Source organism: Acipenser ruthenus, chromosome 3 (assembly GCF_902713425.1).
Source record: "Acipenser ruthenus chromosome 3, fAciRut3.2 maternal haplotype, whole genome shotgun sequence".
Taxonomy (NCBI): domain Eukaryota; kingdom Metazoa; phylum Chordata; class Actinopteri; order Acipenseriformes; family Acipenseridae; genus Acipenser; species Acipenser ruthenus.
The window spans coordinates 6,387,525-6,407,475 of NC_081191.1; the positions used below are offsets into that span (position 1 = coordinate 6,387,525).

The window sequence follows — 19,951 nt, forward strand, 5'->3', positions numbered from 1 at the left end:
ACACAGGTGGATTCTATTTATCATCATTAGTCATTTAGGTCAACATTGGATCATTCAGAGATCCTCACTGAACTTCTGGAGAGAGTTTGCTGCACTGAAAGTAAAGGGGCTGAATAATTTTGCACGCCCAATTTTTCAGTTTTTTATTTGTTAAAGTTTGAAATATCCAATAAATTTCGTTCCACTTACTGTAATATCACACTGGAAAAAGATTGTAAAACACAAAAATAAAAGATAAGTTATATTGTGTTTAAGAAGATAAGCTGACATTTGCTGCTCTATGTATAAATTATTACATACATGAGATGTCAAGAAAAGTTCTTTTCCCATAGAAAGTTAGTCACTGACCTTTACTGTCCTGGAAAGGGGGAGTCTTATCACAATACCTAATGTTATGATGCTGCTTCCCCCCCCATAAAGTTTTACTGCTTTTTGGGACAATTGGTTTTGGTTCGGATTTAAAAATAAAATAAACAAATACAATCCTGTGGTATTCCAATAATTAAGGATCAAATACTTAATTCTGACCATAACCTTTTTATGTTTATAATGAGTCATAAAGTTGGGCTAAAAAAAGGGGGTGTGGGGGATGAGTATTGACACTTTACAGTTCTGAAATTGACATTGAATCAAGGAGTGACTTCAGATAATGACAACTCGACCTGTGAGAGAGAGAGCAGGGCAATAAAATCCTCTCTCTAAAGCCATTAAGTGAAGGATGTGGGGATTCTTGAGCCCTTGACATATATTGTTTGTTTATTAGTTGGCGCCAAGTCTGGAGTCAAGAACTGGTGATTACTATCTTGGACAAGGCTTTGAAATGTCAGGATACTTTCATTCAGAGCTAAAGTAACCTCATTTTATGACGCTGCCTTACAGATTAATAATGATTTACTCATTTCCTAACTATTTAAGTGGTCCTTTTCTCTGGAAACTAGCTTTGTTTACTTTGCAGACTGTCTGTGGAGGGATTAAAGGTAGCCCACCGGCATTGTGAACTTGGAGCGGCGAGGTCAACAGGGTGCAATATAAAGGGCTTTGACCATGGCAATTAAGTACTTCACATATAGAACTTAAGATTCCTAGATCGGGTTTAAAGAAATACAGAAAGCTAATTGCTATTAAAAAAAAATAAAATAAAAAAAAAATAATAATAATGCTTAACTTTTTTGTAATACCTTTTTGAAAATGTGTCATTTAAAAGGTGGTATTTTTTTTAAGCTTAGTTGATTTTGCTGACCCTGTCATCCAGAGGGATCTTTTTTTTATTTATTTATTTTTTTTTTTTATTGTGTTTTGTATCTTCTTGCTATGTAACATTTGTTTTCCAGAATATGTTTGGTGTTTAACTAAGACAGTGGGACTCTTGTATTGACACGTTAACATGTATTTTATATATGGGTGACCAAAAAAAAAAAAAAAAACTAACAAAACTAAAGGAACAGTAACATACCTGTTTAATATGTATATTTGTAATACTTGCAAAGTGCATCAGCTGCTTGGAGTTCTTTTAAAAGTGGATGTGTGTGCAAACCAGCAGGTGGCATTGCAGCCAAACCTGCTCACTGAGGGGTTGGTAAGAGCAGACACAAGACCACTCCTGCAACAGTATTATCTTCTGGTTTTGTTCTTTTAAGAAATGTAAATAAAACAAACAATGTATGCTTACTTAAATGCATATCTGGCAACCTTTTACAGATTTTCTCTTAAGAAAACACATTTCAGTAATTACAATAATTACTGTAAGTAAAGCATGAAACACATTTATAAAAGGCTAAACAAAAACAAAGTTGTATTCATATTGAAATACATACATACACATGTACAAACTTTTATTTTAGTATTGCACCCAATGCGTTGACAGTAATTATGCAATTTAATTCCAAAAAGTGTTTTAGTGGTGTTTGGTACAATCTTGGTCCTGTATACTGTAAGCTTTTCATTGCTAACAATTTGATGAATAGTATATTTTAGTTTAAGATGTCTTTTGTATGAACTAACTTTTCATAATATAAAACTTGCTGTAAAAAAGAAAAAAAAGTGATTAAGTTATAGACAAATGAAAACCTGTAGGGAAATGGGGAAGGGTTGTGTTCTTCTCCATTTATAGCCTCATTTAAAACACTCACTGCACTTTCGGTAAATACACTTCACGTCTGTTGCCTGGAACAAGAAATTCTAAATTTAAAAGCTACCAAAGTACCTCCATTAAGTTGAATGATGAAGTGCACTGTGTTGGGCAAGGTGCATAAAGAAAAGCTCTTCTGCTTCTTTTTTGTTTCTTTTATTGAACTTCTGTATAAGAATTAGCTGCCAACAATAAAGAACAGGTGAGGGAGGCATGTGTTCAAATCATTTTACTTTGTCAGTGACATTATGGGTAGGTTTTCAAGGTGCAGTTACATTTCGTTGTGTAGTTCTTATATTTGTACAGTACTGTGTATTTAAAAAATGCTTTCTTTGGATGGCTTTGTGTACAATAGCAGGTGCTGGCCTTAATGACTCTCTTCAAAGCAGTCTTTGTGGGCAGTGTATTCTCCCCTGCCATGAATAGCACATCCTTGGTGACGGTGCATGTGTATGCTGGTAGGTCACACTTGTTAGTTTCCAGATTAATAGTCTCATTAGTCAGCCTATTATATTACCTAGGTGCATAGTTTTAGTTATATCGTGTTTTTTTTATAAATATTTATTTCTCACAGCAAGTAAATGCAAATCTTAATATACACACTTTTTTATTCAGTGATGCTGTGTTGTCTTCTGTATTACTGTAGCCCATCATTGCTGTAATCATTACAAGGAAAGCGTTATATATTCTAGTAATTAGTCTTTTAAAGTAGCTGCTTTTGTACTGTGTTTTCTGTTTGTAACCCAATAGCTTCAATTTCTTCATAAAGAACAATATTATTTTAGTGATAGAAAAGTGTGTCAACCCCATCCCTTCTCTGTGATCTAATCTGTGGTCTAAATATAGTACAATTCATTTTTGGTACTGCCATACTTAAGTGTGATGCATAGAATTGTCTTTAATTATTTAAAAAATGCATGCTGTGTGTTTGATTTAGGGCCAATCATGTCATATTTATTTGTGGAGCTCTTCTACTGCAAGCAGTCCTGTTTATGGAACATACTCAGCATTGTATTGTAAATGGGCCCCCCCCTTTTTTTTTTTGTACGGTATACATTTGATATCAATTATATGATCATTGTAAATATAAGTGTTTGTTTGAAAAAACAAACACTCATACACGCTTAATTAGAAAGAAAGAAGAAACAAAAACCTGTGAACAATTGTAGGCGGTAGGGTATTGATCATGCTTTTCAGGGGTTAATTGCAGATCTACAGTAAAAAATAAGTTGCATTTAATTAGATTAATTATAGTCCCATGAGCAGTGCTTCTCCGCATGTTGACTACTGCATAATTTATATGCTCACAGATATGAGGACTAAACCGTGCTGCCGTCTGCTTTGTGCTGAATGGAATTCACATAATTTTATTTTGAATTAGAACAGTTCACGTTGATGGTTTATCACAATTTCTGTTGTACATAAACATCACATTTTATTATTTTCAGCAGACCTTGAATTTATTTTTTTTACTAGATGTATAGTAAACGGGTTACATTGGTAGTAGCTTCAATTATCTATTTAATTATAGGATTATGTATTTATCTATCTTTATCTATTGCTCTCAGGTTTGTTTTAATAATTCTGTAGCAATGCAAAGTAGTCAGTCTTTGATATCTAGCTGGGTTTTTTTTTTTGGGGGGGGGGGGTATTGTATTTATTTTTTTAAATATCTAGTGCACAAGAATATGTTGGACCAATTTAAGTTTTTAAGCTTATGACTTGGCTCAGGTTATATGGCGCTGTGGTTGAAATATGTTCAGTTATAAAATAAGCAGTGCTTTTTTTTGTTTTCTGCAAGCATTCCATGCAATTAAAACAAATAATTATAAAAAGAAATGGGAACATACGCTTCAGTGGAACTGACCAACACTTTGGGTAAATTAGCTATTATGTATTCATAAAATACTTCTGTCTGCATCATTAAAACTGTCCGCATGCAAACTGTCCCACAACAAAACCCCTTTGACGTCATTCTCTAGGGTGTTACCATGTCTGTATAAATATAGAAGAAATTAAACTAGCTTTAGTACTATTATTTGAAAGCTATTTTACAATAAATGTATTGCAGTATATTCTAGAGTCTCGGTCTTCAAATTACATTTGCATAAATAGTGTGGTGGTATTTTTTTTTGGGGGGGGGGGTGGGTGCAAGAGTTTATTCTTTTTAAATCATACACAGCACTTCACTTTTGTAGTAAACTATCTCAAGCTTTTAATAAAACATTGCTTTTTATTGTGTAATTCAACCACAATCTGAATGGCAAGTATAACTGTCCTTTTAAACTTTACTGAAAGAAAGCGTTCACTTTCCTCTAAAGAGAAAACCAGTAATTCAATGGGGTTTGTTAAGCAGGATAAATAAGGTAGCTTTGATGAGTAAAAATGTGTAGCGTCTGTCGGGACAAGATCGGTTTGAAGAGCAGTTAGCCAGCAGTAATAGGGCACACTTGAGTAATTGAATTTGCATAACAAGCCTCGCTGAGGAGAGTTGACAGGCACAGAGATTTGTCTGGCTTGAGATCTCCAGATGGACATGACCACACAGCAGCTGGGTGGCACTTTGCACAGCATGGTCAGCAACGCCCAAAGTGTCAGCTGGTCTGTGCAGCTTCAGATCCTTGGCTGTCCAGCTGCCGACTCCTGACAAGCAAGAGCCTGACTTTCCACTGACTGTCAAACTAGCCTGGGCAATAGGGATTGGTCTAAGCAGCCAAAACTGAGAACTCCTTTGGGGGCTTGACACATGATTCTTCTAGGGTTGCTCTGAAGGATAGAAGTGTAACCCTATGAATTATTTCTTATACTCCATGTAAATGGTCAAGTAAAGTAGGTTTTGTTTTGATAAGGAGTACCAAAATAAATATATAAAGTAAGAATTGGCGTTTCCAATAGCAGTGTAGATTTGTATACTGTGTATAGCTTGTTCCACAGCTACCTTATTACATTACTTAGAAATTATATATATTCTAATATAAAGATGATGGCTGCAATACATTGCATATGAAGTGTAATAGGAGTCTGTGTAAGTCTGTATGTCACCAGATATTTATCAACTGAATTAAAACACAACTTGAGAATAAATGTGTAAACTTAATCAAGGTACTTTGTGTCTACATACTGCATAAGTCAATTTTTTTTCTTGTGTGGATTAAAAGGTTATGCAAGAGGCTGTAATACGCTTCTCTCTTCAGGGCATTCTACGGGTCTTGCTGGTCTTTCTACAGAGGTCAGCTCCGATCAGATTGATCAAAGTGACATTTCATGCTGCTCAGGTCGTGAACTGTTGATAATAGCATTAAATGGTGATTCGCTTGCAGCAGGAGAGCACAACTTGTTATCGAGTACCAAGTAAATCATCCTGGCTAATGACACATCTGCACAGCTTAACAACAGAGTTCTGATTATCTTATTTGAATGTGGTAATTTATTGATTTGAGCATCGTTTTTCTAACAATTATCCTGTGGAGAAAAATAAACGGCCCATTCCATTAAAGATTTTATTATCTTCCATGTTGTGGCTGCCAGTGAAAATATACTGTATAGTGAACTGTACATTTTTTAACCATGTACAGTTGTGTCCCCCACCCCACGTCCAAAACTTATGCTGGTAAAATAAACATTTTAATGAAATGTGATTATGCCCAAGCATGCCAGTGGTTCTTAGTTGCAAATAATTCATGTTTTTAGTTTGATAAGGCGCCCGTCATCACTTCTCCTGTTCCTGCTTGCTAGCCATCTGTGCTTAATGGTCTGTGAGTTGTCCCTCGACATTTTTTAAAAGTGGGAAGAATCCTAGCAATAATTTAACCACCCACTGCTTGTAAATGAACTGATTTTCTCTGTTTTACAGTATATTGTAAAGTGCAACAGTGCCCTTTGTTTTCAGGATGGTTGGAGTTTGAATTTGCAATTAAACTCTGCCCACTGTCCTTTCATTTTGCCACAGCACCAGACTGGTAGAAGCACTCTTGTATGGTATTTCTATTCCCTCATTTTCTTAATTTGTGGTAACTGTGGTTCCTGGAGCAACATCTTGTTGCTGTTGCATGCACGGTATAGGCAGGGCTTGCTTTAATAAAAGAGGACTGTTTTTTGAAAGTGTACTCATTAACTTGGCCAGAAAGATAAAGAAGCCTGTTTTTAAAATTAGGAGAACCACTGGCTTTTTTGGGCAAACAAATGATTGAAAATGCATTTATTTATTTATTTATTTATTTAGATAATTAGTTTAGCATTTTCCATAAAAAGTTTATTAAACTTGTTTTTATATTACACTTCAAATGAAGAAAAAAAAAAGTCTTAATCCCTGTAATACTAGTAATAAAACTGTATCTAGTAATGGAGTAAGACAGATGTCGCTATCAGTGTCTTTGTATGTTCTAAAATTTGTGCTGTGATGAACATGGGATTTTCATGTTTGGATATTCGCTCATAATTTAAACATTCGTTCGAATGTTTGTTCGTTTTTCAAAAAGTAATAAAAGCCATTACGTTGCTCTGAACGCAGGTAGAGACCGCATAGCAGCAGAGACAGGGGGCTTGGCCGTGGCCCTTGTGTGTGCCTTTATTTTACAGCAAGACCTTGCAATATGTAACGCGTTCAAATAGAAAAATATCCCAGGAGTAAAGAATAAGTTTTGCAGTACTTACTTTACCCCAGTGAATTAACTACAAAACAAAGGATGCCAAATAGCAGTTCAAGTTATAAATTGTTTTGTTTATTCCTGAAATAAATAGTACATTAAGTTGACAACGTATTTTTTTTTTTTTTTTCATTCCTTGCCATTGCCGTTTCTTCACAGTAAGCAGTGGCCATAGACACGTTTTCATAAAGTAATATCATGAGGTTTACTCATGCCTTTTTGTAGCTGAACAAGCAAACGAAAACCTAAATTTAACACTTAAACACAAATAAAATAAAAGTGGAAATGGTGCTGTAAAGTGAAGGGAGGAAAAAATCTCTGCATTTTGGTTCTCGTTTATTACAATCCACGTCACAAAGTCACAACAAATATATATAATATATACAGCAGGGCTAGAAGTTAACTTTTTAAGGCAGTAGTGAGGATTTGCTACCTGCCTGGAAAGTAGGTAGCAAAATGGTCTTATTCGGTAGCGGTTTCTTAGACTAATAATCATATCTAAAAATAATTAAAAATAAAAAAATAAACACCTACCTACTGTTTTAAATAGACTGATTAACCCAAACTACCACATAGTAGGTCTATATTTAAATCCGAAAGTATTAATTAAAACCACCTTGTGCTCGACCAAGTAATGGAACTGATGCAATTCTTTGTCGAAATGTATTTTGTTGTTCTACAAGAATGCAACCATATCTGTCACCTAAGCATTTGATATGCCATCAGTAAGGTTTAACCAGGTTATGTGTCATCGGTGCAAATTAAGTGGTAAGAAATGATCCTCTTATCTGTCTTCAGTGTTTGACCTGATTTAAAAAATAAAAAAGTAACGTGTGCCACAATATCATTTATGACTTTATAAGTTTAAGGTTACAACCACAACCGAGCTGTTTTGAAAATGAAAGCTATATCCAGCACCGTACCGCTACATTTAAAAGATTTATGCAACGTGTTATACTAACTAGTTTGTTCATAAATATGTCGGCTCGCACCCAGCCTTTTCACTGCATTTTTAAATGCTGTACAATTTTGAAGAAATGAACTAAGAAGTAATAACAGAATAAGGGATGTCAACCAAAAAAAAAATACGCTGGGTTTGTTTTATTAAACAGTGACATTAGTTAGCCATGTGTTTTGTTTGTTTGTTTTGTTATATAATATATATTATTTGCGTATGTAACATTTTGTGTTAAAGCACATGTTTCACTACTTAAATAGAAGTACTCAAAGTAATGATAATCTGTTATAGAAAGAAAACGGATAGAAAAATGAATGCCCATCAAGATTGTATTTTGTCTGTTCATGCTGATACAGTGCCTTGCGAAAAGTATTTGGCCCCCTTGAACTTTGCGACCTTTGACCTTATGAAACTGTAATTTTTTGTGAAGAATCAACAACAAGTGGGACACAATCATGAAGTGGAACGAAATTTATTGGATATTTCAAACTTTTTTAACAAATAAAAAACTGAAAAATTGAGCGTGCAAAATTATTCAGCCCCTTTACTTTCAGTGCAGCAAACTCTCTCCAGAAGTTCAGTGAGGATCTCTGAATGATCCAATGTTGACCTAAATGACTAATGATGATAAATAGAATCCACCTGTGTGTAATCAAGTCTCCGTATAAATGCACCTGCACTGTGATAGTCTCAGAGGTCCGTTTAAAGCGCAGAGAGCATCATGAAGAACAAGGAACACACCAGGCAGGTCCGAGATACTGTTGTGGAGAAGTTTAAAGCCGGATTTGGATACAAAAAGATTTACCAAGCTTTAAACATCCCAAGGAGCACTGTGCAATAATATTGAAATGGAAGGAGTATCAGACCACTGCAAATCTACCAAGACCTGGCCGTCCCTCTAAACTTTCAGCTCATACAAGGAGAAGACTGATCAGAGATGCAGCCAAGAGGCCCATGATCACTCTGGATGAACTGCAGAGATCTACAGCTGAGGTGGGAGACTCTGTCCATAGGACAACAATCAGTTGTATACTGCACAAATCTGGCCTTTATGGAAGAGTGGCAAGAAGAAAGCCATTTCTTAAAGATATCCATAAAAAGTGTCGTTTACAGTTTGCCACAAGCCACCTGGGAGACACACCAAACATGTGGAAGAAGGTGCTCTGGTCAGATGAAACCAAAATCGAACTTTTTGGCAACAATGCAAAACGTTATGTTTGGCGTAAAAGCAACACAGCTCATCACCCTGAACACACCATCCCCACTGTCAAACATGGTGGTGGCAGCATCATGGTTTGGGCCTGCTTTTCTTCAGCAGGGACAGGGAAGATGGTTAAAATTGATGGGAAGATGGATGGAGCCAAATACAGGACCATTCTGGAAGAAAACCTGATGGAGTCTGCAAAAGACCTGAGACTGGGACGGAGATTTGTCTTCCAACAAGACAATGATCCAAAACATAAAGCAAAATCTACAATGGAATGGTTCACAAATAAACATATCCAGGTGTTAGAATGGCCAAGTCAAAGTCCAGACCTGAATCCAATCGAGAATCTGTGGAAAGAACTGAAAACTGCTGTTCACAAATGCTCTCCATCCAACCTCACTGAGCTCGAGCTGTTTTGCAAGGAGGAATGGGCAAAAATTTCAGTCTCTCGATGTGCAAAACTGATAGAGACATACCCCAAGCGACTTACAGCTGTAATCGCAGCAAAAGGTGGCGCTACAAAGTATTAACTTAAGGGGGCTGAATAATTTTGCACGCCCAATTTCAGTTTTTTATTTGTTAAAAAAGTTTGAAATATCCAATAAATTTCGTTCCACTTCATGATTGTGTCCCACTTGTTGATTCTTCACAAAAAATTACAGTTTCATATCTTTGTTTGAAGCCTGAAATGTGGCAAAAGGTCGCAAAGTTCAAGGGGGCCGAATACTTTCGCAAGGCACTGTATAATGATAGGTTATACTGAAAGAGAAGATGACCGCCAAATCAATACTTTTGGGATATGCCTGCTTGTCAGGTATTCGCTCAGTATTTTATATCAAAGCTGCCAACAGGCCCCCCCATGGAGTGACGTCCTCGGTCCTGCCTCGCCGAGGTAATAAATGGTCACTGCACGGAGGCGTCTGCAGTGAACCTGCGCAGACGAGTGATGCAACCTCACAAGGTTGGCGGTCATCTTCTCTTCCAGGGAACCGGGGTTACATCCGTAACCTACTGTTCCCTTTCAATTTGAAGATGACCGCCAAATCAGTACTTTTGGGAAAGCATACCAAAGCCGTCGTGAGGGAGAATGAGTGGACATCTTGCGATCGCCATCTACTGTTGGTGGTGGGCGTGTGCAACCTCATGGACCCTAGAGCCTATTAAAGACATAGAGGGACCTACGACATTAAGTCGGTAGAACCAGGTAAATGTATGCAGGGTAGTCCAGCTAGCCGCAGTACATATATTGGTTAATGAGGCACCTCTGAAGAGGCCCCATGGCGTAGCCACACCTCTGGTTGAGTGCGCAGCCCTCCTCCCAGGTGGGGGTAGGCCGGCATTAGTATACGCAGTCGAAACCGTGTCCACAATCCAATGGGACAGTTGCTGCTTAGAGAGGGCTTGACCTCGGGTCCGTTCACCATGACAAACAAAGACCTGGTCAGACTGACGCAGCGCTGTCGTTCTATTCGCATAGTATCTCAATGCTCGAACTGGGCAGAGGGAATTTAATCTCCTATCTGATTCCTCCGCTAAGGGAGGGGTATGGAAAGCCTCTAGTTCCACTGATTGATTCAAGTGAAACGCTGTAATCACCTTAGGGAGGAAAGCAGGGTTCGTGCACAACGATACCCTGTTTCCATCGTCCCAAACTCGCATACATGAATTGTCCACAGACAGTGCCTGTAGCTCACTGACCCGCTTAGTAGAGGTAATGGTTAATAGAAAGGCTGTCTTCATAGAGAGATATTTCAGCTCTATGGTATATATGGGCTCAAACGGGGCCTTCGTGAGAGCCTCTAGTACCACGTCTAGGCTCCATTCGGGGAGGATGTCTTTTAAAGGAGGTCGTAGACGCCAAGCACCCTTTAGAAAATGGGTTGCCAGAATATGATGGGAACATGGCAATGTACATGGCAGAATATATGGCTGCTAGGTACACTTTCAGTGTAGAGGGGGATTTACCCACTTCTAGTAGATCTTGCAGAAACTGTAAAATAACTGCTATAGGGCAATACACGGGGTCATGGCCTCTGGCCATGCGGCAAAAATATTTTCACTTACAGGCGTACAACGCTCTTGTGGAAGAAGCCCTAGCGTTCTACAGTGTACTCACTACTGTGTCTGAGAGCCCTAGGGCAAACGGACGGTCCTGTTCAGGGGCCAGACCCACAGTTGGAGTCTGCCAAGTTCTGGGTGCCAGAGTGTGCCTTTCGCCTGACATGAGGAGATCCATGCGCAGCGCGATCTCCCAGGGCTGACCTTGCAGCAGTTGGCAGAGGTTCGAAAACCAGGTTTTCCTGGGCCATCTGGGGGCCACCAGGAAAACTGTCGCTTCCTCTCTCCTGAACTTCTCGAGGAAGGCATGGAGCAGTGGTATAGGCGGGAAAGTGTATAAAGGTGCTTTGGGCCATTTGTGCGCTAAGGTGTAAACACCTAGTGGACCTCCTCAGCTGCGGCGGGAGAACAACAGGGGCCAATGGGTCGTTTCTGCCGTGGCAAAGAGGTTGACCTGTTCTTCCCCAAAGCGTTCCCAAATGTGCTGCACCACCTGAGGGTGCAGTCGCCATTCTAGCGTGTGAGGACCCTCCCTGGAGAGGAGGTCCGCCGCCCAGTTCACCACTCCCGAGAGATGTACTGCCCGGAGGGACAAGAGGTGCCACTGTGCTCAGATCAGCAGCCAAAAGGTTATGCAGTGTAACCCTGGGGACCAAAGCCCTCCCTGGTGGTTCACGTACGCAACTGACATGTTATCTGTGCGGGCAAGGATATGTTTATATATATATATATATATATATATATATATATATATATATAATATATATATATATATATATAGGACGTCGGTTTTTACTAATTTATACCTGATTTTTGTGTCTTAAATATTTTCCCAGTACTATTTTCTAGGAAATACACCATTTTGATTAAAATACAGTTTTATTTTGACTCTGACATTGTAATAAGCAGCCCTACACTGTATCCTAGGATACACCAGACGTTTAGATGTCGGACTACTGCCAATCTTAATCTTAAATATTTGACAGAAAATGGTGATGTTTTGGTAAACTTATGGAACGTATTGATGGAAATGTCCAGTGTGATTTTTGATGCATCTCCCAATGGCTTGCACTTCCTAGTTCTGTCAATTTTTATTTTAATTTTATAATTTCAGGGCGAATAAACCTGGCTTGTTTTGTGCTGATGTCATGTTCATACCTTCTGTATTATTATTATTATTATTATTATTATTATTATTATTATTATTATTATTATTATTATTATTATTTATTGTCTGCTAAGAAATAAATAATAATAATAATATTTCCGTCAGCACAGCGATTGCCCAAACGTTTGCAAAGTACCAGCTAACTTGGGAATATACATGTGGCCTCGACTTGCACAGATTCTGCTTCATCATACATGCCAGGGACATTAAACTTAATCAGAAACCAGAACTGCTACATATCATATTCCACATGTAAAGTGTGTATACTGAGATTCCCACCTCCCGATTTTTTACCGATGTTTCAATTAAACTATTTATTACCTATTTTAATATGTAAAATAAACTCCCGGATTTCTTTTTTAAAGATAAAAACTGAAAATGCGGAACACTACTCGTCTGATAGTAACACAAAATATTACAAGAGCCTGGAGTGTATTAGTTAAACTGCTGCATTCTTTTGACAGAAATATAAAGAAATGCACTGCTACTGAGTCTTAAATTTTTAAAGGTCTTTTAACATTTCATCTCCATTTTTTATTCTAAGTACTACCATATGTTTATGGTTAGATGCAATTTGTCACACTGAAATACGCTCAGAAGATGGTGAAAGTGATTGATATTAAACAGAAAGGAAACAACCTGCCTTCTAATCAGGCTAGTTGTTTTTTTTTCCTACACTCAAATAAAAGCACCATTGTTTATATATTTTGTATAGAAAATCATGGTACGTTTTTGATGTGACATGAATACTAAATTAAATCTTCTGCGCATTTTTTTTTAAACAAATAACCCCTTTAGAAATCCTGTCATTTACAGTTACAGAACAGCAAAGGCATGTGAGAGGACAGTCTGTTTTTAAGAGCAGTGAGAAGTCATGTCTGTGGAATGATTCATTGGTTGTCAAAAGGATCATCATGGGTTGGCTACTGGGAACTGTCACAAGCAATTGATACAGGGTTCAAGGTTGAACAGTGTAGCCTGTTTTAAATCTGTTTATTCAGCAAAACCTGCAATTCAGTACAAGCTGCTGATACAATTTTTGGATTGATGTACTATGAACATAACATACTCAACTTCTTTTGTGTGTGTATTTATTTATTTATTTATTTAACAATTGTACTATATTCAGTTTATTGTAGAGCATGCTATGAAACACCAACATAAATATACCTTGTTGTACCAATGCAATTCTAATTAGTTCTGACCTTAGTTGTTAAAATCCATACTTTGTGTTTTCGGCTACTACCTTGCCCAAGTAAGTATGAATAGTGTATTTTATTTCCTACAACCCCAACTCAAAGCCATTTTATCCTGTTTATCGTAGCCATCAAGTACTGGTGTGATATGCATATTTTTCAATACAGTCTTCTTAATCTCAAGAAACATACAATCACTTCATCTTTTTGCTCTGAGGCCTGGAGTGAACACCAAAACAATTGATCCCAATGATTTTAAAATAAATATTCTTACATTTTTATAAGCACTAACAATTTTCTGTACCAGTTATTGGTGTGTAAATGTAGCTGCTCTATGTTTTATGCTTGCTTGTGTGTGGAGTTCTACACTCCACATCTACACGTGGCAGTGATTTTAAGTGTTGTCATGGGTTGAGGAGACAGACTTAGGTAAACTTGGCTATGTTCCATAGTTTAAGTTCCTGTCATGTTTTTGTCCTTTGGCAGTATAAAATTCATGCAGCATTTTGCAAAAACAGACATGTAAGCTGTGAAAACATGCAACAGTTTTAAAGGTAAACGTAACTGTTGCCTCTACCATGGTAAACCTACTTTGCAAAGTGCGTTTCATTTTTTATAAGTTTGGAAATCTGCTGCTGCTAATATGTCATACACTCACCGCTCTGACTTTCCCGTAATAACAGGCAAATCTGTTAAAGAATAGATGCATTGCATATATGAAGCAGGGCTGTTATTTTAATACTTCCATAACTATTTCCCCAGAAATATGATATTTTGTAATATATTGTTGGTACACAGCTGTACTCCTATAATTCTCTCAATAAGTCACTCGTTGGAAGTCCCATTGCACGTGGTGTCCAGTGAACATTAATGTTTTCATGCCACATTGTTTTACCCTTCAAACATATCAATGATAGAGACCCTCTGACAGTGGAATATTCAATTGCTCATATACAATTCTAATAGAAACATTTTTTTAATTAAGATAAAACTAAAAAAACACACAATTTGGGATGTCACAACCACAGTCTAACAGTGCAATCAAAATGTAATCTTCATGCTTCTTTCTTGCAAAAGCAGCTTATGAACCCTTGCATTAGGGTCTGTTCCAGTGGTTGTCCCTTGGTTTGCAAAATGTTGATAGCCATCGAAAATTGGCTAAAGGTTCAGTTCTGCTGACTGGAGCCTTGCAGGCCACTAGAGGTCACTGTTCTGTAATGGGCTTATCATGAACCAGAACTGTCGGCAAGGCCAATGAATTGCACCACAGCTTCTACTAATTATGAATTCCTGTTTAATCAGTCAATGACAGGGAAGTTGTGGCTGCCTTTTTTTTTTTTTACATTCTTTGCATACTCATTTATGCTAATCTGCTATTATAGTTCTGTAGATGTAGGTCCTCCATCATTAGAGCAGTTCATTATTGAAAGCTCTGTTACAAAATCATAATTGCTGATTATGGGTAATTATTAACTTTTTTTTCCCATATCCTTCTGATTTGAAGCCCTTTGGCTAGATTCCATAGTTTAGTTGTGTTTTTCAGTGATCTAATTGGTCATTGATGCCAAGGTGATCTGTGCTTGCCATGCCACTTTAAGTTTCTATTATTATTATTATTATTATTATTATTATTATTATTATTATTATTACACAATGTATCAAGCGGTAGTTCAGTCTTTCCACTTAAGAATTATTATTATTTTTATTTTTTTCACACAATCAAGAATTGGGGTCTCTGGCCTAAGGGCAAGAATTGTAAACCGAACCCAAATCATTGGCAGAACTACAGTAACTGGCTCCCTTTAGTATTAATTGGTGTTTGTGAAACCTGTCTTGGACTACCTGTACCCATTGTTGCCTTTTTAAATAAGTTGTGTGAATTTCTTTCACACAATTTTATCATGATCCCCTTGCAGCTTGTTCCACTTAAAATAGACTAAACTGTTTGCTTTTAAGGGAAGCAGCCACCCCAGTTTTTTTTTTTTTTTATAGGGACTTGTCCTAAACTCAACGATCAAGGGGTGATATATTCCCTTAACAGTATGTGGAGTGATCCCCTCCAAAAAAATAAAAAGTATAAAAATAAATAATCCGAAGATTAATAAAACAGGTAGGTTATACAGCATTTATTGGTACTAAAGTGTTTTGTATTCACATAGTATTTAGACTGTTCCTAACTATGTGACGTGTTTCTAATAAATTATATCCAGTTATTTTTGTATTCTTCGTTTAAAAGCTGAATGTTTCACCTGCCTTGTTTCTTTGCTTTTAAAAATGCACATCTTAAGATCTCTAGAACTTGGTAAATAGATGCCTATATTCTCAGAGTGTTGCTGCTGCAGCTGCCCACCCTACACGGCTCCACAGTGCTCTCTCAGCAGAAGCTGCGCCATTGTGATATTTATCTAAATTCAAACAAGGCTAATTAAAAGAGCTGCTGACAGTTGTTGTGATCCAACTTTGACTGGTGCTTGATGGTCATTATGGGTAAATAATGAACCAGGGCCACAAATGCAGCAGCTGCCAACTTAGCACTGGAGAACAGCTACTGCTTCTAATTTAAAGATCCATCGACCGCTTCTCTGCTCCCTGCAGATCTCGAGCAGAAAACAAATGTTTCTCCTATGGCTGGGTATTGTGGTTTCAGCTGTTTCAAATGCAGCCTTTAATTCCCTTCTTTAATATTTAACACGGCACATTATTAGCCCTTCAGAATGAACAACTTTTCATTACAAAGCAGTTGTATACTTTTGTTTAGCTACATTATTTATATAGCTTTTTCTAAGGAAAGTGTTATTTCTGTATTAAATAAAGCAACAGTCCTGTTCTGTATGTGGCATGCCTATTACTATGGGAATGTTTACATCTAAATCAGAATGCTGTCCAAGGAGGAGGAACCAGGGATGCTGCCGTGTAGAAGTAGCGTGTTAATTCACACGTGTTAATTCTCGTACGGAAGCAGAAATGAGCAGGTTGCTGACTGTTAAAATCTGGCCCTATGTTACTTGTTTGTTCATTATGATTATGAGCTGTAGGAGGAAAGCATACAGATAGCTCAATTTGAAACACTGAAAAAGTTTGAAAAAGGAAGCCGCATTCTCCAGTGTGTACTGTAGTAACAGCAGAACTAACTTGTACATAATGCAGAAGATCTTTCTACAGTGATGATCAGATAAAGCGATTCTTACCTGTGGTTCGGTGTCGATTGACGTGGTATTGCCTTTTGAGCTGCATTTATGTGTAAGGGTTTTTTTTTTTTTTGAGGAATTTTTTTAATCCATGTTATTTGTTTGTAAGCCATTGGCTATAGCCATGTGTGTTGTGTGTTTTTTTTTTTTTTTTTTTTGTGCACAAATTGAATTGACTTCTAAACCCGAGTTAGGGGTCTTAGAAAGCTCTAGAGGTTAATAAATAAATAAATTAAAAAAAACAATGTTTAACCTTTTAGACAAAGAAAACCTCTATTGAACAAATGGCATGCACAATGCGAGTTCCTAAACCTAAGTTTTATGTCAGCTGTATATCTATAGCATCTGTCTGCATATAAAAAGGGTGAAATTGATGGCAGTCCTCCTTTAACCATAATCTCTGATGGAGAGTTTAAGTAGAGTTTGTGTTTTTGTGGGGCTATTTCTACCCTCAAACAGTTGGTAGTTTGTACATTTCTGTTTGGATATCTGTTTTTCTTTGCAGATTACAGTAGAAGTCCAGTGACTCACTACAGGTGCTCTAAAATGTAAATGTGCTCTCTAGGGACCAATTGATTGAGTTTATGAAGTGTGATTTTAGTGTTAATGATTACAGGCTTGTTGGCAAAGTCCTCTGGCTTTTTACAAATCAAAGTTGTTCAGTTCATTAGTATTTTCAGTTTGATGTAATCTCATGAAATGTAGATATTGTATTGCATTGTATCTTAATCCACAATGCATTAAAGGCAAACCATATCAAATGAGATTAAAAAAAAAAAACAGGTTCTGCCCCCAGGTTTATTTTAAACCAGCGACATTCTAACTAGGCATGTGCTTAGCCATATATCTGTGTCACCAAAACCCAAGAGAACATCTGACACACACCCACACACACACACACACACTGGAATGGCAACAGTGATCACTTGCAAATAAAACATGGCACGCTCCTAAACCGATTGTGCACGGCAATCTCTTTCCAGAAAAGACAACGGATTAAACATGATAAAGCGTAAAGTTAATTAACACCCTTAGGTTTGTTGATTTGCTTTCACAAGATTATATTATTCATTTTGGTAGCAGCTTTCGGTCCCAGCTGTTGCCTTTTTAGAGAATGTCACCAGAATACAATAGAGACACCATCACAAGTCGTAAATGGTCCCCATGACAGCAGCCCCTTGTGAGGCTGCATCTGTAGAAAATGATTAGAACAATTGCATTTTAAAGACTGCTCACATTGCATTCCAGGTCCCATCGGCACCCTATTTTTCCCTTTGCATGGCAGAGTGGTTAAAACATTTAAGTTCCTCCTAAGCAAATTAAGTGGTTTACTGAGCATCAGATGGAAAAAGCTCTGTTATGTCTATGCAGTGACAGAGTGCCTGTTCCAGCAGAATTCTAAACAACTAGAATGATTTTATGTGTGTTCCACCTTTTTTTTTATTTTTTTATTTTTTATTTTTTCACTTTGATATGAGAGTGAACATATTCCATGGAAATGTTCGTTTACCAGTTTCAAATGCTTTCTGAGGCTGTTATAAAATGCATTTTATATAAACTGGTCAATGTCTTTTGTAGGAGGATTATACCAAGGCTACACTGCTGTTAGTCTTTGGTAGCAATGCTGTCAGGAAATGCTTTCAAGGCTTATTCTCATTTAGCAAAAAAAAAAAAAAAGTTTGAGACTTCATTGAAGTTTTTAAAACAGAGGGTTTCTAATATAGATTAGCTGCTCATTCTGAAGTTCAAAATTAAAAACTGGAAATTGGGAGTAAGTAGGAAATTACTGCTAATCGGTTTGTTGTAGAGGGAAATAAACATATGGAATAAGTACCCAAGCAAGGCCATTGAAACAAGGAGCATCAGTATGTTCAAGAAGGAGCTACTGTTGAAACAATTCTTTAGGGATAGAAGAGTGCAAGAAAAAAAAAAGCTATGTATGGCCTTTTTAATTCAGTTCTGAATACAGTAGTATCATTTTTAATCAAATTTAAGTGTTAAGTTGATATTTTAAAAAAGCAAAATTTCTCTTTACACCCAAGAATGAAGGTGAAGGACAAGCCGACTACTGTAGTCACTTAGTATTGCATGCTTTTCTGTTCACCTTGGTTGTTTTACTAATAATAATAATATTCCTTCTTGAAACATAAGTGTTTGAACAAGTGAGAGTGCAGCTGTCTGAAGATTAACCAGCTGAGAGCTTCTCGTCAGCATTAATTCTGTTCTAATAAATTACTCTCTGGAGCTATTTAGCAGCCTCTAATCTAGTTACAAAGCTATTGACCTATGATGGATAGTAGTGGATTATTTTGTAAACTCTAACTCCAATTCGTCGTCTTACTTTAGGATGTCAGTTCTGGGGATTAAGCAGAAACGCTGCTCTATGCTGTGAATGATAATACATAAATAAATATTAATCAAAAGGAGGGATGAATATCACTTAAATACAATTATTTTTTTTAAATGAACGCAAGTTGAATGTAATGTCCTCGGTTTAGATTTAGGGTCTCTGAAATACACATTAAGGTAAATGACATCGGACTGGATTGTGCAGGAAAAAAAAAACAAATTAGTAAGCAATAAAAGGCAATCTGAACAAACTGTTCGCTTATTGCTCTGTTTATGCTAGACAATAATCACTGAATTGCTCATGTTTCATTCATTGTGCCTGCCTGCATGAAAATTCTTTTGTCAAGCAGACAGACGTTTTGAGTGCTTTTCTACTCTAGTAACAGCTGAAAATCACACCTACCATTGTGAAATAATAAATGTGATTTTACTGCCTCTTGGTGAATTGGCAATTTATTTTTTGTTTCCAGTTAGTCTGTCATTTTGATTTGTGACATTTATAATTTGGTTCATTTTAAGGTGTTGGAGCAGCACGTTCTGGAAAACTTACTTTCATGGTTGGCGGAGTAGAAGAGGAATTCACTGCGGTTCAAGAGCTGTTAACCTGCATGGGTACCAATGTGGTATACTGTGGTGAAGTTGGAACTGGTCAGGTAAATGCAGTGATCCATATGTCAACACAGCGTGTACAGGAAATGTTCAGAGATTCACTGCAGTTGATGCCACCAGAGAATCGACACAATGAAAATGGAATCCAGGGGGAGCAACCTGCAGGTCTCTAGATTCAAAGATCATTCCACGGTCCATGTCAGTTGATGTTAATGCTACTAATATACCCCCTAATATGTCTCTTGTATCTGTTTTCCTCATCAATTAAAGGGCTTCTGTGTCCCTGGTGTACTCTAGGTCACTTTTACACGGTTAGGGCTAATACATCGATTGTCTTTGGATAGATATTACTTCAGTACAAGATATTTAAACAGGATAACCTAATTTAGCTAAAAGCTACAGTAGGTTACAAGGCACAGCTTTTCTAGAAGACAGCCTGTTGCA

At 37.1% G+C, this 19,951-nt stretch overlaps 1 protein-coding gene across 2 annotated transcripts in view; it reads left to right on the forward strand.

The window, feature by feature from the left end:
* The window catches only part of LOC117435498 (3-hydroxyisobutyrate dehydrogenase, mitochondrial-like), a 46,872-nt gene that overhangs the window by 10,683 nt on the left and 16,238 nt on the right, over positions 1 to 19,951 (forward strand). For both annotated transcript variants that reach the window (XM_034058699.1, XM_034058698.2), the window contains exon 5: positions 19,418 to 19,551. In XM_034058699.1, coding sequence (XP_033914590.1) covers positions 19,418 to 19,551 — 134 coding nt within the window. The remainder of the gene's footprint in view (positions 1 to 19,417; positions 19,552 to 19,951) is intronic.